The sequence below is a fragment of the Dromiciops gliroides genome, chromosome 4 (assembly GCF_019393635.1).
Source record: "Dromiciops gliroides isolate mDroGli1 chromosome 4, mDroGli1.pri, whole genome shotgun sequence".
In the NCBI taxonomy this organism is placed as follows: domain Eukaryota; kingdom Metazoa; phylum Chordata; class Mammalia; order Microbiotheria; family Microbiotheriidae; genus Dromiciops; species Dromiciops gliroides.
In genome coordinates, this window is record NC_057864.1 from 239354449 (window position 1) to 239373119 (window position 18671).

Here is an 18671-nt window from a genome sequence, read left to right on the forward strand (position 1 = left end):
TTATTTGTTCTTCCTAAAAAGTTCTTTATCATCATCTTGATCTCAAAATAACCCTACATTTCTTCTCCATTTTGGGGAAGGTCCCTTCTTTCCAAGGCAGACCCTTCCAGTATTATCCTTTTTATTCCCACTTGCCACCACCACTAGGTCTAGGCCCACATTACCTCTGGCTAACCTGCTGCAACAACTTCCACAATCTATCCTTCAAAAAGGAACTCGATTATTTTCCATTATGTACAGATCTGATCATATTATTCCATTCCTAAAGAACAAAACAAAAAATCCAACCCTCCAATGGTTTTCTATTACTTACAAAACTAAGTCTAGCTTCATTTTTTTTTCCCGGGGGGGGGGGGGGCTGGGACTCCCTATCTTGGAAGGAAATGCCTGATGTTACTGCCCAATGCCAGTATTGAGTTTGCCCCCATCCTTAGTGAAGTGGGTGGCTCTTACTCCCAGGACGCTTACTGTATTGGTGGTAGACTTAGTGCACTGATATTTGGCTATAACTCTCCTGAAGCTCAGAATTTTGTACCTCAAGCAACTTCTTAGTGAGCTTCTTTATTTCCTTAGAGGCCCTCCGCAGCCTGACCCTAATATCCAATATGCCTTCCGTATTTTCAAACTATTCACGTGTGTTCTCCAGCTAAACTGCACAAGTTCTGTGAAGCTTCCAGCAGTCTACCTTCTCTTTTTTTTTTTTGCGGGGCAATGAGGGTTAAGTGACTTGCCCAGGGTCACACAGCTAGTAATGTGTCAAGTGACTGAGGCCGAATTTGAACTCAGGTCTTCCTGAATCCAGGGCTGGTGCTTTATGCACTTCAACACCTACCTGCCCCTTATCTGAATTTTATTGCTTCTAATTATGGTAATTGAGACAGGTGCCAAGCTTGGTTCCCCATCTTTACAAAACTTTTGATTTCACAGGACTTGAAGGTGAAGCATACACTTTCTCTCAAAAGACAATACATGTGGGGCAGCTAGGTGGCGAAGTGGATAAAGCACTGGCCTTGGATTCAGGAGGAGCTGAATTCAAATCCAACCTCAGACACTTGACACTTACTAGCTGTGTAACCCTGAGCAAGTCACTTAACCCCAATTGCCTTACAAAAAGAAAAGAAAAAATACACCCTCAGAAGATAATGTAGGCTTTAACATTAGCCTCAGGCTCCCCTAGCAGAGCTTCCCCTCCCCCTCTGCTTCAGCTGCCGGCCCCCACCCTCCCACCTCACCCCCAGCATGGCATGGCAGAGTCCTGCGTACAGTGGAGATGTGCACGAAAAAACTGAGGGATGCTGGAGTTTGCTTCACCCAGCCCCAACTCCAGGTAGGGAAGTACAGGGCCAGCCCTGGGGCTCAGAGGCCCCCCTGCAGCTGAAGCCTAGGGTGAGGGGAAGCTCTCTGAGGCTAATTTTAACGCCTACAATAACAAAGTCAAAGCTCCTACATCCAAAGCTTCCAAGAAAAATATGAATTGGTCTCAGGCCATAGAAGTGCTCAAAAAGGACTTTGAAGAAAAAGACATGTAAAATAAGATACACCTTTTTAGACATGTGTTGACTTGTTTTGCTTAATTGTAATTATTTGATACAAGGAAGGGTTCTATTGAAACAGGATGGAAAATAGACAATAGTTCAGATTAGCTGGATGGCCAAAGAGTAGTCATTAATAATTTGATGTCACCTTGGCTAGAGGTGGACTGCTCCAGGGATCTTTGCCCTCAATTCTACATCTACAATCCCACTTAGCTAATCACTACTCTAAAATCCCTGGAAATTGAAAAACAGTAACAACTCTGATGTATGAAGCTTTTCTGTGTAAAAAAGGAAAACTGGTGAGGTATCTTTGTTGTTGCCACTCAGTCTAGGGTACTATCAGTCCCACAAGCCATCTTAGTGCTGTTACAACCGCCATGAGCCACCAGGGAAGTTATCATCATTATCCCTTCCATAAAGTCATCTCAGATTATTATAAACTACTCCTAGGCTGCCCAAATATCTGAAGAACAAATTTAAGTCATAACTTCATGGACCCACAACCCACATCTCTAGCTCTCCTGAGATCTCTGGGGGCTGGGAACAAGCTCATTTATAAACCTCACTAGAATAAGTGAGTTCTATGAGTAAGCTGTTTCTTCCCTCTCTGCTGTGTTGCTGGTTTACCACAAAATCACCCGTTTAGAAAGCAGTTGTTGGGGCAGCTAGATGGTACAGTGGATAGAGTACCAGCCCTGGATTCAGGAGGACCTGAGTTCAAATCTGACCTCAGATACTTAACACTAGCTCTGTGACCCTGGGCAAGTCACTTAACCCCAATTGCCTCACACACACAAAAAAGAAAAAAAAAGCAATTGCTAACGGTAGGAAATAAATTAACAGAAAAATCTGAACAACTACCTTTTTCCAACTACTTCTTCTGAACCAAAATAACACTATATGGGGGAAAGAAGAAATTTGTAGGTTTAGCCTGAAGAAAAAAAGTCTCATGAGATGTTTCTAAATATCTGTCTGTGGAAGAGGGATTAGACTTGTTCTGTTTCGCCCCAAAGGACAGGACCAGGAGCAATAGATGGAAAGCAAGTAGACAAATTCAGTTGCAATACAAGGATCTAACAATTGGAGCTGTCCAATTGAGGAATAGGTCCTTTCCATACAAATCTTCAATCTCTGAGAAGCCAAAGACCTACTCATTCCTGAATCTCCTACAATTTGACCTGTGGCTCCCTCAACCTTTACCTAGTGACCTAATCAATAGACAACGACATTTTCTCAATCCTTATTCTCATTTATTTCACAGTATTCGGCATAACCATTCCATTTTTAAAACTTTCTAACTCTGACTTGTTTCTTGTTCATCCAACTTCTAACTTGCCCTTCCTTGACTCCTCTGTTGCTTCCTGTTTCTGAGTTTCCCACTTGTCCTTTGCTCATTTACTTAGAGATGTCAATCCCATGACTCCCAACTATTACCTCCTATTAATTTTAACTTCACTTACCTTTCAGATACTTCCATTTTGCCGTTCAGCACCCCCTCCAAACTAACATGTCCAAAACAGAACATATTTCTCCCCAAACCAGCACTTCCACCCTATCCTAAACCCCTTACACTTTGCCCCCATATCCAATCTTTTTTTTTGGGGGGGGGGGGGTGCAATGAGGGTTAAGTGACTTGCCCAGGGTTACACCGCTAAGTGTCAAGTGTCTGAGACCAGATTTGAACTCAGGTCCTCCTGAATTCAGGGCTGGTGCTCTATCCACTGTGCCACTTACCTGCCCCTCCAATCATTTTAAATTTCAAGTCTCATCTATACCTTGTTCAGTGAAATTATATAAAGCATGTCATAAACTTTTAAGTGCTACATAAATGTGAGCTATTATTGAAAATGTCCCTTCAAACAAAAATTAAATTTAAAAAAATGTCCTCTTCATTCCCTTTACAATCATCTTGCTTCAGGTCCTTAAAACCTAATTTCATGATTAACCAATTCCTCAAATTTTTTATCCCTCTAGAATCCAAACTCCTTAGGCAAGAACTGAACACCCTTCTTTTTCACACTTTCTTCTTATGACAGTCCTTCATCCTAGCCGACTAAGTCTTCTCAGTTCCCTCCCCTAAAACACCTTGCAATTTTCCATCTTCAAACTTTTGTTCTTCCCATCTTTCAAAGGCCACCATCTCACACTGTGAGGCAGTGGCAAGATCACTGGATTTGAAGCCAGCAGCTCTGGCTTCTAATTCTAGTTTTTCTACTTCCTACCTATGTAACCCCACCTAAGTTACCTAATTTCCCTGGGCCTGCTTCCTCAAGAGGAAAATGAGGGCCTGTGGACTACATAATCTCCCAAGTTTCCTTCAGGTCTCAAGTGATGACCCTATGATCAATCAAAAGTCTTCTATAGCCCAGAATTCTCTTTTCTGTATTCCTATAGTTTATCACCACCCATAGCACTCATCTGACAGTGTCAATCTCATGACATTTCATCTCATGTTGTCAAGCTGAATGTCTTGCTCACAGGTACTATTTTTTTTCTTTTGGTGAGGCAATTGGGGTTAAGTGACTTGCCCAGGGTCACATAGCTAGTAAGTGGTAAGTGTCTGAGGCCAGATTTGAACTCAGATCCTCCTGAATCCAGGGCCAGTGCTCTATCCACTGCGCCACCTAGCTGCCCCTTACAGTTACTACTGAATTATCTTTCCAGATAAATCATTATCTGGACAAGAGCAAAGACCATATTGTATATTTCTTCCTATCTTCCAGTACTCTAAACATGCTAGATGATCAATAAATGTGGTTAAGTGATCTTGTTTCAGGCTTGAGTTATTCTATCTTCTGGCCACAGGAGGGCAGTATGTGGCCAGTCCTGACAACATCCTAACAATACTTTCAACACCCAAAGCCCCATAAAATAAAGACAAGTGATGGCAATTCACTCTCCTTTATTCCGTCCCCAGGCAAACTGAGGACAAAGTTCAGCAGCATCTATCCGTTCCCTGCCCCTCCAATTCACAAATACAAGAGAATGTAGACAGCAGCAAACAAGCTCCATCCCTGCTAAAGACCATGATCCCTGTAAATATTATGCCTCCAATCTCTGGAATGCTGCTGGAGACTCCTGTTAGGTTTCTATATATCAATCAGACCACAAAAATTAAAACAGGATCACTTGTCCGAGTAGTGCTGGCAGTTGAAACCAAAGCTATCATGCCCACAGCTTGGGTCCCTTTAAATTGTAAGTATCAAACTAGACCAAATCCTGTTGTGACTGGGGGAAGTGGCAGAGCTTCAGAGACATAGTCAGAGAAGAGTAGCTCAAGTTCCCAACGCACAGCCCCTATTCTGCATCAGATGGGCTACACGGATCATCAGGTAAAGTGGTGGTGCAAAGCTTATTCGAATCAGACTATCTGTCAGAGGTGGACGCCGGTGAACAAAAAGGTTCCTTATCTGTATTGTCAGTTCAATGACACAACATGGTATCAATAGTTTCTCCACCTATACTGTAAGATATCAAAGCCAGTACTTCCATTTGAAGAAGGTTCCTAGTCTGTCTGTGCACCAGTTAAGGTGAGTCTTCTTGGCACACAAGGCAAAGCCCCACCTCCAGATGTCTCAGTGGTTGTTGCACTGGTTGATGATGAGCCCTTATCTTGCAAACAGTGAGTGGGAGAGGGAAGGAGCATCCAGGCCACCTGGGCTAATTAGATAGAAGGGTGTACAGGAAGAAACCTCATTCACGAGGCCGATTCACCATGACCTCACCCAGGGCCTCCAGCACCTCCCTCTTGTAGTCCTCGAAGTCACCATCGATTTGGCTAACACTCTGTTCCTCTACCACCCAAAGCTGGCAGTTGGTTTCTGTGATTAGCCGGGCATCATGACTGACGACAATTACAGCTTTTGAAGAAGGGGAAAGAGAGAAAAATAATCAGGACAATGCAGCAAAGAGAGAAGTTAGTCCTTGTGGGAAATAGGAGGTGCAAAGCAGGACATTTGAAAGGAACCTGCTAGAGTAAGGAAAGTAGGCTTGTACTCAGTTGACTTACCACCCTTGTATTCATTGATGGCTTCTCCCAAAGCATCAATAGACTCTATATCCAAGTTGTTGGTGGGTTCATCCTGTGAGAGAAGCAGGAGAGGATCCTATGGCTTAGTACTCCTAACTTCTATCCATTCCTTCTTCTCCTGTCCCTTTCTCTTCCATCTTTAGTTCACTTACCAGTATGAGGACATCTGGTTCACGGCAAGCCAGCTCAGCAAACACTACTCGGGCTTTCTGTCCACCTGGAGCAGAAAGAAATGTGAGATAGAGAGGGTAACACCCTAATTTTCCTCAGAATGTCCACCATTCTTAAACACCTGATTTCTCCCCAGAATTTGGATTGTGTAAATCAGGTTTGTCTTGGTCCTTTTCCCTAGGATATACCTGATAGCTTGCAGATCTGGATGGTATGGGCATGGCTCTCCAGACCAAATCGGCCCAGACACTTTCGGGCATCTTGATAAGGTAAGTTGAAGCCCCGTTGTAGGTATTCAGTGGCTGTCTCTTCCATTCGCAGCTGCTCTGCATACTGCTGGTTGAAGAAGCCAATTTTCTACCACACAAAGAAAATACAGTAAGAAAGGCATAGTATTTCCCCCACCAGCCTCCCTAGTTCTGGGTCTCCAGAGCCAACTAACTTACCAGTCGATGGTTCTTTCTCATCTCTCCTTGGGTCTGCAGAGAAAAGCAGAGGAGGTGATTAAGAAGGAGCAAATAACAAGGAAGATATATATCCTAACTCCTCAAGGCAGAAAAATACCAGAAGCACACTGGGAATGAATACGAGAAAGAAGCACAAAAGTCCACTTATCCATAAAGATAACCCGAAAAAATAAGACAAAACAGCTGGCTGAGGTCAGCCAGAAAAGGAATGCAATAGGCGAGGGAACAGAAGAGATAAACTCAATGACAGGAAAGGCAAAAAATTCCAACCAGGTTCAGACTCAGTTTAAATTTTCAAGCCCCATAATTTTTCTAATAGATGCAGAAGAAGAAAATCTGGAGGCTGTGGTGGTTCCTTCATGATGTCACCAAGTCCTAACAGTTCAGAACTAGAAGGGCCCTTAAATATCATTTCATCTGACCCCTTCATTTTACAGAGGGAGCTGAAGCTCAGAAAAGTCAGGCGACCTGCCCAGGATCCTAAAGGTGGAAAAAGAGCCTACACCCCTTAAGTCTGAAACCAGGCTTCATCCACTACACTATTTTTTTTTAAATTATGAACTTAAACATCACAAAATAATGAGCAACTTCATACTATAGAGAATACAAAAAGGACTGTGAAACCACAATTCAATTTCACTTGGTTTTTAGAAAAGGACATTAACAAATTCCACACAGACAGAAGTTTCAATGAACGTGTATGTTATTCCCTCTTTGAATCAAATCTAATGAATAGGGTTGAAACAATGTTCCCCCCTCCTTTCTTTCCCTCTATTGTAATTGGTTGTTTTTTTCACCTCTTCATATGATATAATTCACCCCATTCCACCTCCCCTTTCAGACATAAGTTTCAAAAACTTTCTGCTTTTCAGTGTTTCCTCCTGAACATTCTTTTGCGCTTTTTAAATGCTTCCATGACACTCTTTTTTTGGTCCTCACTGTTGCTAGCTCCTCTCCTTCCCATTAAAAACAGAGGAAAAAGATCATTTAACAAATAAACAGGAGCCATGTCCAAACAAGAACATCTCTTTCTGAACCTATCTTGGTCAGGAGGTCATTGTGGGTCCTCTGGAGATTAGATTGGTCATTGCTTTGATCAAAGTTCTTGACTTTCAGAGTCTACAATGTTAATCTCAAGTTTTTCTCATAAACAACCCTAAGTTCTCTTCACTAACTTGTTGTGGATGGATCACCTGTAAATGTTTCTAAACCTTCCCCTGCACTTTACCTGTGTAATTCAAAGTAATGGGTTATATAAATTGCAATTTATTTCCTGTTACTTATTCTACCATTGGGATGTGCTATGAGGTCTAGAGTAGCTATGCACATGCAATTGGTGATAAAACAGGAAAGAGGACAAGCTAAAGGAGGATGATGAAAGAGCCCAAGTGGACTTCCAAACTGTCATTACCTATGAATGCTATTGGGAGAGAGGAAAAGGAGATATATAACTTATTGGTTCAGGAGATAAGAAAAAGGGGTTAAGGTCAAAGGAATAATATGGTCCTTAATGGCAAAAAAGCAGAATATAACGTTCAGTAGCATTATAAACAGTTGTACAAGAAAACCAGTAACTAGCTAAAGCTTAAGATCATTAAAGTACAATGAATAAGAAGTTAACTATTTCCCCAATAGTTAAGCAGTCAAAGAATATGAACAAATAGGTCTCAAAAATACGATTCGCCAATTAACTAACAACCAAATCACTAATAAAAATGTGAATCAGAATAACCCTCAAATTTCACCTCACACCCTGCAAATTAGTAAAGATGATAACCTAAGGTATTAGTCATTGTTGTGGGAAATAGGCACACTGGTGTATTGTTGGTGGAGCTGTGAATCAGTACATTTTGGAAAGCAATTTGGAATTATGTAAGTAAAGTTACTAAAATATTTATATCTTTTGACTCAGACATTCAATTACTGGTCTTAATGGCCCAGAGGCCACTGATAAGAAAAAAGTTCCCATATACATCAAAATATTTACAACAGCACTTTTTGTGAAAGCAAAGAATTGGAAACTAAGTAAATGCCTATTGATTGGGAATGGCCAAACAATCTGTGGTGTATGAATATTGGAATATTATTGTGCTATTAGGAATGATAAATGTAATGAATACAAAGCAGCATAGAAATCTCAGTATGAAAATGCAAAGAGAAGAGTAACCAATAAAATAATATACACAATGACTACAACAATGTAAACAGACACACACACAAAAATCAAAAGTGAAAGTTGCAAAATGATCTCTTTGCTGAAATAGGAGCTCCATAAATGTTTTATATGAACACATATTCATACTTTTTCAGCGTAATGCTCAGTTATGCTAATTTTCCCCCTCTTCATTTTCTTTTAGTCTTTAGAAAAATACTCTTACAGGATGACTCTGGGAGAGGGTGGGGAAATGATACTGAAGGGGACATTATGGAGATGTAAAAACTGAATCAATAAAAACACTAACAAAAGGTAAAGCATGATGTCTTTTCATATTTTGCTTGTAATCTAATCTCTAGGGAAAATAGTAGGATGATTACAAACACCTAAAGTAGGGAATTATTACAAGTCTTAGGACAAGCAAGAAGTGAACTGGGAGAATCATTGTTAAACACACTGTATATTCTAGGAATAGCTTATATGTGGCAGCTACTTCTGAGGAGAGGAAGCACTTAAAAAAAAAAAAACTACAACAGAAGAGGCGATAGGCAGAATACCATAGCCTTCAAATGAAAAGGCTACACAATTCCCTTTGTCTGGAGAGGGCCATCTCTCCCCAGTTAGATAAGCTCACCTAAGGAATACTGGGAAGGGGAAGGGGAAGTAACTGTTAAAGACCCAAGCACTCTTGTCATTAGTTGGGGAATGGGGGAGAGAATAACTGCTATCAAATCTGACTTATGGGAGAAAGAAAGGGAAGAAGGATAGGGATGGTGGGAGTTGGAGAGGGTTATTAGCCCATAGCAAACAATATTATCTATTAGCAGAAAAGTTTTCCTAGGAACATGTATATTTAGAAAGAGGAATAATTACTACAACTGGTACAACTGCCTTGGGTGAGGGCAGGAATATGGGGTTGGATTTGGCCCTTAAGGAGTTATGTATGCATCCAGTAGCAGAGACCCCTGGGAACAGAGACTCCTGTTCATATAGGAAAAGGTGGTCAGGGTGCCAAGTCCCCTCCACTCTACAAATGCAACATCCTTATTTACCTCTTTCAAGGGTAAATTCTAGAATTTCACACACTTAATGACATTAAGTCATACTGAACTCCCTTAGTTTTCCCCCTTAAATACTAAAAATGGAAGGTAGAAAGAAAGGGCTATGCCATTAGGAGAGGGGAATCCTCAAACTTACCGGCGTCAGCTTTCCTGTGAGCAGAAGCAGCAGAGTACTCTTCCCCACCCCATTGGGGCCTACAATGCAGACTGGAGGAGAATAAAAAAAGAAAAAAATTCCTAGGGTAATCTTCCTCTGTTTCCCCACTTCTACTTCCAACTTCCCCACAACCCTTAGTTACTCATGTCCTTCTACTCACTCCTTGAGTCCATGTCGATTCCGAAGTCCAGATTCTTGAAGAGTGGTTTCTGTCCCTCATAGCCAAATGTTACACCTAGGATAAGAAAGAGGATGTAGTTAAGTTAACCCCAGGGTTCCTCCATCAATTTTCTTGGCCTACAAAAAATAATGAATCAGCCATGGGGGCAAATTCTTGAGCAGGGAAAAAAGAACTAAACAAGAATCGTTTTGCTTAACTGGTTTTCTTTGTTACAAGGAAAGAACCTTCTTGGGGGGAAAGTGATGAATAATAGTTAGGGACAGTGTGTAAAAAACCCAAAGTATTAAATAAAACAAAACAAAAAGAGGTAAAATGGCACTGGGAAAGGAAAAGGGGTGGAGGGGAGAGAAAACGGCAGTCCTAAGTGTTTAGGACACGTGTACATATCCAAACCCTGCCCTACAAGCTCTCCACTAACCATGCAGTCCCAGCACAGGGGGCTGAGTGGTGGGGGGTCAGGAAAGTGAATCGCACAGTGTATTCCTTTGGTCGCTTCAAAAGCTCAGGTGCCTCATGTGCTTCCTCATCCTGGTTCTTCCGCCGGCATTTCTGCTGCTTCCGGGTCAGGGCCTCCTTTGTTTGCTTCTCCTAGGGAGATAGGAGATGGAGGCACAGGTTTCAAGCAATCTGCATGGATCAGACCACTGAGACCTCTGGGCCACATCTCCTCGACACACCCTAAAGTAGAATTGAAAGGGTGTGTTATCAGGGGCCCAGAGTTCCTTAAAGAAAAGCTCCCTAACCAGGGTTGTTCAACAAAACATACTAAAAGCCTTGTCTCATCCTGTCCCTGCCCCTGCGTCTCACCGCCTGCTTGGTGGACTTGCCCCCAGCCTTGAGCTCTTTCAGCTTCTTTTCCTGCTTCTCATATTGCTTCAAAAGTTCTTTCTGCTTCTGCTGGTACATCTTTTTGAAGGTCACTAAGATAGGAAATAGAAGGCAAAAATCAGCAGCTGCCTTCTTCCCTCCTAAAGGTAGGCAGAAAGATGCTTTGGGTCCTGGCAGTGTTTAGGTCATCATTATGCCCTCCTGCCCACTTCTCCATCCCCTTTAGTGTGTCACAAGCCCCCAAGCAAATGCTCTCCTCAATCCCCACTTACTATAGTTGCCCCTATAGTAATGGAGCCTTTGGGCATCCAGGTGGATAATATCAGTACAAACATCATCTAGGAAGCCCTGGTCATGGGACACAATCAGCAATGTCTTCCGCCAGCCCTGAAGATAGCTTTGGGGAGAAAAAAGGAAGTGGGGAAGCTTGTCAACATTCAAATCAAAGAAGACAGAGTTAAAGGGAAGACGATGGGGAAGGGGAAAATTTGGAGGTATCAGAAAGATGTTTGTTTTGGGATGGTGTCAGGGGAACTAAAGAGATGCCTGTGATCTGGGGAAAGTAAAGAAGGAAGACAAAACTACATATCAGTAAAGAAATCACAGGATGGAGTTGCATAGAAAAGCCAGGATTGAAGGTGACTCACTTGTTGAGCCAGATGACAGCATTGAGGTCCAGGTGGTTGGTGGGCTCATCCAACATAAGCAGTGTAGGTTCCATGAAAAGTGCCCTATAAAATGGAGTGGAGGAGAGATTTGAAGGGAGGAAAAAAAAAAGGGTCTCTTTTACCCGATTGATTAGAAGGCCCTTCTACCTAAGAAATCTTTCAGTCTTCTTTTAAAAACTTGGGGAATAGGAGGTGGGAGTGGAAGAAGCTTAGGGCATTTACCCAATGCCCTACCTTCCCAGCATTCTGCTGAAGACTTGCTGTTCAGTCATATCTGATTCTTTGTGACCTCATTTGGGGTTTTCTTGGCAGAGATACTGGAATGGTTTGCCTTTTCTTTCTCCAGCTCATTTTACAGATGAGGAAACTGAAGCAAACAGGGTTCAGTGACTTGCCCAGGGTCACACAGCTAGTGAGTATCTAAGGCCATATTTGAACTCAAGAAGATAAATCTTCCTGACTCCAGGCGTGGCACTCTATCCACTGTGCTACCTAGCTGCCCACTGCTAAAGATAAGATAAAAGAATGCTACCAAAAGCAGACTAAGGAAAAATTTAGGAACTCAACTGTTCCAACAAATAGTCAGTGGGAAAGGAATCATCTCATTCCTAACACATCTGGATGGTCCCTGAAGATGACAGGAAGCAAAAAATGAGGAAAGGACACTGTAGGATTAGTGGGACTAGCTTACCTGGCTAAGGAGACTCTCATACGCCAGCCCCCAGAAAACTTCTGTGTAGGTCGATTTTGCATCTCGGGATCAAAGCCTAGACCAGCAAGGATCCGCCGTGCTTTAGCCTCTGCCGCAGCAGCTCCCATGGCTCGAAGTTCTTCATATACCTGGAAGAAAGAACAGACAATGATGATCCTAAATCCTGAACAGCTTAATGGGGTTCACTACCCACATGACCCACTCTCTATCTAAGCAGCCCTAGATCATGCCTCACATTCTACCCTACTTTCCATCATGCCAATCGACTCTTCTCTTCCCTGTAGCTTCTCAAACTCAGATAGTCTTCCCTGGTCACCACTCCTTTTGTTTAGTCTTCCCCATATATATACTCCTTGCGGGCAGGGAGTCTTCCTTTTGTACCCAGTGTTTAGCACAGTGCTTGACACATAGTAAACACTTTTTGTTCACTCCCTCCTTCATAACATAATCTGATCAAGAGCCTCCAAGTTCATGAATGTCTTCCTACGTCCTGTAGAAGCCTGTGGTGGACATCCTTGTCCCCTGTATGTCCCTCACCTTCTCGAGCCTCTCTGCTGCAGCATCATCTCCCTGCTCCAGCCTTCCCTGAAGCTTCTTTTCCTCTTCTAGTAGCTTCAGTCGCTTGGTGTCGGCACGAAGCACGGCCTGCACGGCTGGGGTCTCATCTGCTACCACCTCTGGGGTAGGGAGAAGGGTTGTGGTTCTTGGATTAGAACCCTGACTCCACAGCTCTCCTTTCCCATCACCAACACAGCCACACACCCATCTTTTTCTCTCCCCTCCTATTCCTCCTACTCTTGGTCTTCCCCAAGTTCTGCCTAGTTACTCCCACATGCTTCTCTTTCCTTGGTACAGTACATCTCAATTTCCCCTTCTCCCAATTCCCATCATTTCTTCCTCCTCTCCCTCTACCCCATATATCAGGCCAATACCCCCTCACTACCCACACAGCCACCTCATGATCTACTCCATAAAGTCTACCTTCCTCAATTCCAAATTATTTCATCCTCCTTGCCCTCCCCAATGCCACTTTCTCCCTACCTTGCTCACAAAGCAACACATCTATATTGGGAGGGATGCTGAGAGCTCGATTGGCAATGTGTTTGAGCAGTGTGGTCTTGCCCTTACTGAAAGAAAAGAGCAGTCAGAACAAAATTTATGACCCAAACCCTTCTATCTGTGACCTTGCCCTCTCCTCACCCATTGGGTCCCACCAGCCCATAGCGGCGGCCAGCCACAATGTACAGATCTGCGTTGACGAAGAGCTCCTTGCCATGGGCTGAGATGCTGAACTTCTCCAGCTGGGAACAGGAGAGGGTAGAAAAGAGAAAATATTGTCACTACCTTGCCTTGCTGGGATAACTGTACTACTTCTCATCATTAATAGGGAGTAATAATCTTTTCTCCCTTCTCAGTTTCCCACTGTTTTCAATGGCAAAGTCAACTTGTATGTTCCATCCCTCCTGGAATAACCTGATCTAAAATATAAATGTTCTCCCTCCCCCATTACACAATCTATTCAAAATAAATCTTTTCCCAGCCTTCTCTGCTTCAGGTCATACCTTGATGTCAGAAGCATTCTCCAGCATGGCCTGGCGGGAAGACACTTCAGCCTGGGACACTGAGAAATCATTTTCAGCAGCACTGGCTGCCTTCAGTGTGGCTACTTGTCTTTCATACTCCATCTACAGACAGAAAAAGGAATGGATTTAGATACTATCCAATCCACCCCATCCCACCCCCAGGCATAGAACCCTGATGACATGGCCCCATTAAATTAGATCCTATGTTTCGGGCACAAGCTTTAGGTTTCTTTTCTTCCTAATGTCCATTCCCCAAAGAAATCCAATGGCTTCTCATCCCCAACTTCTTTCAGAGATCCAAGTGTTATGTGTCTCACCTTCCCCTCCTTACCTGTTTCTTCAGCTTCTTTTTCTCCTTCTTGCTGAGGTGAGCATATGGATCATCTGCTTTGGCCTCACCCTCTTCTTCTTCATCACCTCCTTCCTCTTCTGAGCCCTACGGGAATGGATGAAGAGTAAAAACCCAAAGTTTTCCTTCCAGGACTTGGCTTTCACAGTCTCCTGCCCAGCCATGATCCTACTTCCCTCAAGGACCTAGGAATCTAGTATTCAGCTCTCTCCCTTTGCACTATTTCACAATTAGTGTGTGTTCAATTCAACAATTATTATGTGTACAGCCAAGGCACTATATTTGGTGAATGGAATGCAAACATAAAAACCCAATCTAAAGCTTACATTTTGCTGGGTAATAGCACAAACATAGAAAGAAAGAAATGACTATCTAGTTTATCTCCTCACATATCTTTACTTTATCAACTTCTGACCAAAGGAAGGAAAAGATGAAATTGGTATGACATGACTATAACGTAACAGTAAATTAGAAAGGATGAACAAATGAATGCACTAGGGAGCCTTATCACCCCATAAATCATAACCATATACTTGGAGCTGGAAGGGATGTTAAAGGTCAAGTCAAACCCTTTCATTTTACAGATGAAATAACTGAGGCCAAGACAGGTGAAGTGATTTCTCAAGTCAAAACAGGTAGTAAATAAAAGAAACAATATTTTGAACTAAGGTTCTCTGATTTCAAACTCTGTCATTGTAGCACACTGTATCTCTTATGATGATAATCTGTGTCATTCCAGGGATCTAGTCCCTTAGTCCTCCTTCACCAGCCCATCCATAATGTCCTCCTTCCTTCTTGAAGCACCTGGGTACCTGGTCTTTCGACCCCATACCTGTTCTACTTTCTTGAGTTTATCCTTCCCCCATCTGGAAAGCTCCTTCTCTTTGGGTATTTCTTCTTCTTTCCTCTTCATCATCCAAAGCAACAAATTTATTCTGAGGCTGATAGGCAAGTGCAGTTGTTTCAGCAGGTGAAATTTCTATTGCTCTGCTTTACCAACATTCCCAAAGGATTTTTCTTACCTTTACTTTCCCTTTTGACTTTTCTTCTTTCCCCTTTCTGACCTTCTGCTCAGGTTGCTGCTCCTGGGAAACAGCCTGAAGAGAATGGCAAAGTCAGTTATAGACTGCCTACTACTGTGGCAGCTATAGTGAATTTGGGGGGGGGGAGGGGGGGTGGGGGGGGTGGGGCAAGGGCAATGAAAGTTAAGTGACTTGCCCAGGGTCACACAGCTAGTTAGTGTCAAGTGTCTGAGGCCGTATTTGTATAATGATGTTTAATAGAAGTAATAGCAACTACTGAAGTTTCAATAGTCCATGAGATAGAGAGCCAGGAGATAATTCTCTCACTCAGAAATTTCAAGACTAGCTAGACTAGCCAGAAACTTAGGTCATGAATAAAAAATACAAACATGCAGGAATACAAGTACAAACTCTACATGAACACAGAGATTTGAGCCAAATCTAACATAAAAAGGCAGTTTTCTTTGAGGAAATGTGTCCTTAAAGGTAGTGGATATGGATTCCAGGGCACGGAGGAACACAAGAATACAGATTTAGAGCTGCAAGTTACCTCAGAAGTAACTTAGTTCCTCATTTTAAAGAGAAGAAAACTGAAGCCCAGAGAGATGAAATGATTTGCTCAAAACCAACCAGATTGTAAATGACAGAGATAAGATTTGAATTTAAGTCTTCTGACTCTAAATCTAGTGCTCTTTCCACTGAGCTATGAAGCTTCTCTCTTTATTGAGTTTAGAACTCCAGCCAAGGGATGTGAAAGATAAATTTTTTTTTTGGTAGGGCAATAAGAGTGAAGTGACTTGCCCAGGGTCACAGAGCTAGTAAGTGTCAAGTGTTTGAGGCTGGATTTGAATTCAGGTCTTCCCGAACCCAAGGCCGGTGCTTTATCCACTGAGCCACCTAGTTGCCCTCAAAAGATAAATTCTAAAGGATAATAATGACTATAATGGATGGGCTGTGGTTGGGGGAATAGTGAAAAATAAAGTACCAAAACCAAGAACCTAGTAAATAGAGGGCTTTCCTAGCTCTTATGAATTTAGATTTTATTGAACAAAAGGAGCTACTGAACCAGAAAATGACATGATTAAAAATTATATTGATGGGGCAGCTAGATGGCACAGTGGATAGAGCACGGGCCCTGGATGCAGGAGGACCCGAGTCTAAATCCAGCCTCAGACACTTGATACTTACTAGCTGTGTGACCCTGGGCAAGTCACTTAATCCCAATTGCCTCACCAAACAAACAAATGGTATTGGAGATAGACTGTTTGGGCTATGCATACGAAACAAGCTCAAACCAGAACTAGAAGCACAAAGACTACACAGGCACTACAGCAATGAAGAATAAATGACACTTGCTGAAAGGAGAAAAAAGTTAACAATTTTATGAATGTAAATTAGGCACAATTCAAGACTATACAGAGGAGAGATATTCCCACCCACCTTATTGATCCGATTTTTCTCTGGTTTGGCAGGTTTTGATGACTGTTCTTCCTCCTCTTCTTCCTCACTCTGATCTTGTATCAGGGCAGCGAACACATTACCGCCCTAGAGATGGGAAGAGTACAAGTGAGAAAACGAAACCCATAACTTAGCTCTTGTCTGAGAATTCTATCTACCACAAAGGGCTGCTCACCTTGGCTTTTTTCCCACCTCGGGGTACCGGGACAGGCACTGAAATGACAGAAGGAAAGAAAGTAAAGTAGAAAAGAGAAACGGGGTACCTGACCTTGCAATTTCCTCCAAGTAATCTGGCCCCCTTATCCCACTCTTTTTTGGGGATTTCTGTTTAGGATTCCCATCCCCTCACCTTCATCCTCCTCATCACTGGCTGGCACAGAGAGCTTCTTGAGCCTTTCCATAAGTTCCTTCTCTTCCCCATCGTCATCATCAACATCCTTCTTTCGTCGACCTTTCCTATTGTCTCGCTTTTTCTTCTGCTGCTGCTGCTAAAGACATAGGGGAAAAACCTAGGCCCTTCTTCTACCCTTCCCATGTGTAATTCAATACCTCTCAATGTGAACAATTACTGGTATGGATGATGGACCTATCAGAGGTCCTTTAGTTCTATAGATCTTGTCATAACATACCTGCTGCTGTTCTTTTTCTTTGACTACTTTCACTTCCTCTTCCTCCTCCCCTGTGTGCTTTTCCTCTACAGCCAATTCCTCAAAGAACTAAGAAATAAGATGTGAGGGGAATTTGGAGTAAAGTTATAGCCAAAAGTGATTCAATTAAATTTTACATACTCCCTGCGTTCCTGTGTTGTCCCCTGCCCCTCTATATTTAGTTATTTACCTCATAAAGCTGTCAATGACGCCATTTACCACCCCAAATTTTTCTCCTAATCCCCAACTTTCTCACCGTCTTTTTGGTCTTCTTGTCCTTCTTTCCTTTCTTGACAACCTTGTCTGGAGGAAAAAGTAAGCAATACTTTTATCTTTCCATCTTTAAATCTTGGAGAAGTCCACATTTGTCCTGTTAAAAGTTCCCTGAGTTCAGCAAATGTCTATTTTCCTCTTAGAATGGGGCTTTCAAGAAGACAGCAGAGTCCCTAGGTTTCTTTCCCAACCTAGGTAGATGAGGACATTTTACCTCCCCAAAGAGAACCTGGAGAGAGAAACTATTTCAATTTGGCCTACTCTCATGATCTTTCTTCAACCTTATCATTTCTCAGGGTTAGAGCTAGAGCTCTCCCTCCCTCCCTCCCTTTTTCTATGAATATAACCTGATATAGAACCACTGATTTATAATTTCAACAGACTCAAGAAGCCATCTAGTCCATTAATTCTCCTCTCCCCCACAGGCTTTATTTTACAGATCCTGAGGCTCAGAAAGGTTAAGTAATTTGCCCACGGTCATACATAGAACTAGTAAACATTCCAGGTACTAGTACTACGGTTTTGTGATACAAAAACGTATCTTTTTGCCTAAAAGATCTAGAGTTCATGTAGAGCCCAGAGAAACTGAGGTTCCTTGGCTGACTGATAATTGATAAGAGAGAATAGGGTCCACAATAGGGAGGGTCAAGGAAAGGCCAGGGAGAGGAATACCCATTTTTCCATCTATACCTTTCAACACATACACACACCCTTTAGATATAGTCTCTCCTCTTAAACCCTGCCCTGGCCACTATCCATCTCCGTGCTACATACGCTCATGCCACCCCAAACTTTCAGAGTCATCGGACCCTCTTCCCATGCTCCCATCCGGCCAACTTCCAAGCCCGCGCACGCGCACTGCGTCCCCACCCCCCAGTCGCATGTTCCCAGACAGATGTCAGGCTAAGATTCTGCCTCGCGCCTGCTTTCTCCCTTTCTCCTTCGGAACGCGTGCGATCCCAGGCTCCTGCTGGTCTCGCCTTCTAGCGATCCGTCTCGCTTTCTCACCAGCAGGGCTCGCATTTTCTCGGTCCCCAATCCACTCCGGCTCCGGTGGGTGCTGCTTCCCCGCCTTCGGCATCTCGGCGACAGTTGAGACTATTCCGGGAACGTAGCTCTACTTCCGCTTCCGATGGCAGAGGGTGGGGTTAAATGGCGTGCGGAATCCTATAGGATACAGGCGAGGCGACCCGGATGTGTTCCCGCTCGCTGCCAAGCACGCGCCGGCCAGCCCCAGTATCGAACAAGGATGTAGGAGTAAAGGTTGAGGAGGGTAGGCGGAGATTGCAGAGCGTCCTCCTCGCTTTTACGAGGTTTAGCCCTAGCTAGCTAGGGTCGTCAAATATGACTCAACGGAGCTATAGCTAGTCCTTT

The 18671-nt window shown here is 43.1% G+C and overlaps 1 protein-coding gene across 1 annotated transcript; it reads right to left on the reverse strand.

Annotated features, from left to right (window-relative positions):
- Nucleotides 1-4420: 4420 nt before the first annotated feature.
- On the reverse strand, nt 4421-18429 carry ABCF1 (ATP binding cassette subfamily F member 1). The gene is given in 27 exon segments (XM_043962824.1): nt 4421-5395; nt 5545-5617; nt 5718-5782; nt 5925-6093; nt 6183-6215; nt 9556-9626; nt 9737-9811; nt 10176-10213; nt 10215-10345; nt 10565-10677; nt 10858-10982; nt 11233-11316; nt 11945-12093; nt 12503-12642; nt 13007-13092; nt 13166-13266; nt 13528-13650; nt 13880-13984; nt 14730-14802; nt 14804-14838; nt 14920-14994; nt 16360-16464; nt 16553-16590; nt 16727-16865; nt 17007-17093; nt 17281-17327; nt 18306-18429. Coding segments are annotated over 27 exon segments (2520 nt in total). The 5' UTR covers nt 18379-18429; the 3' UTR covers nt 4421-5228.
- Nucleotides 18430-18671: the final 242 nt, after the last annotated feature.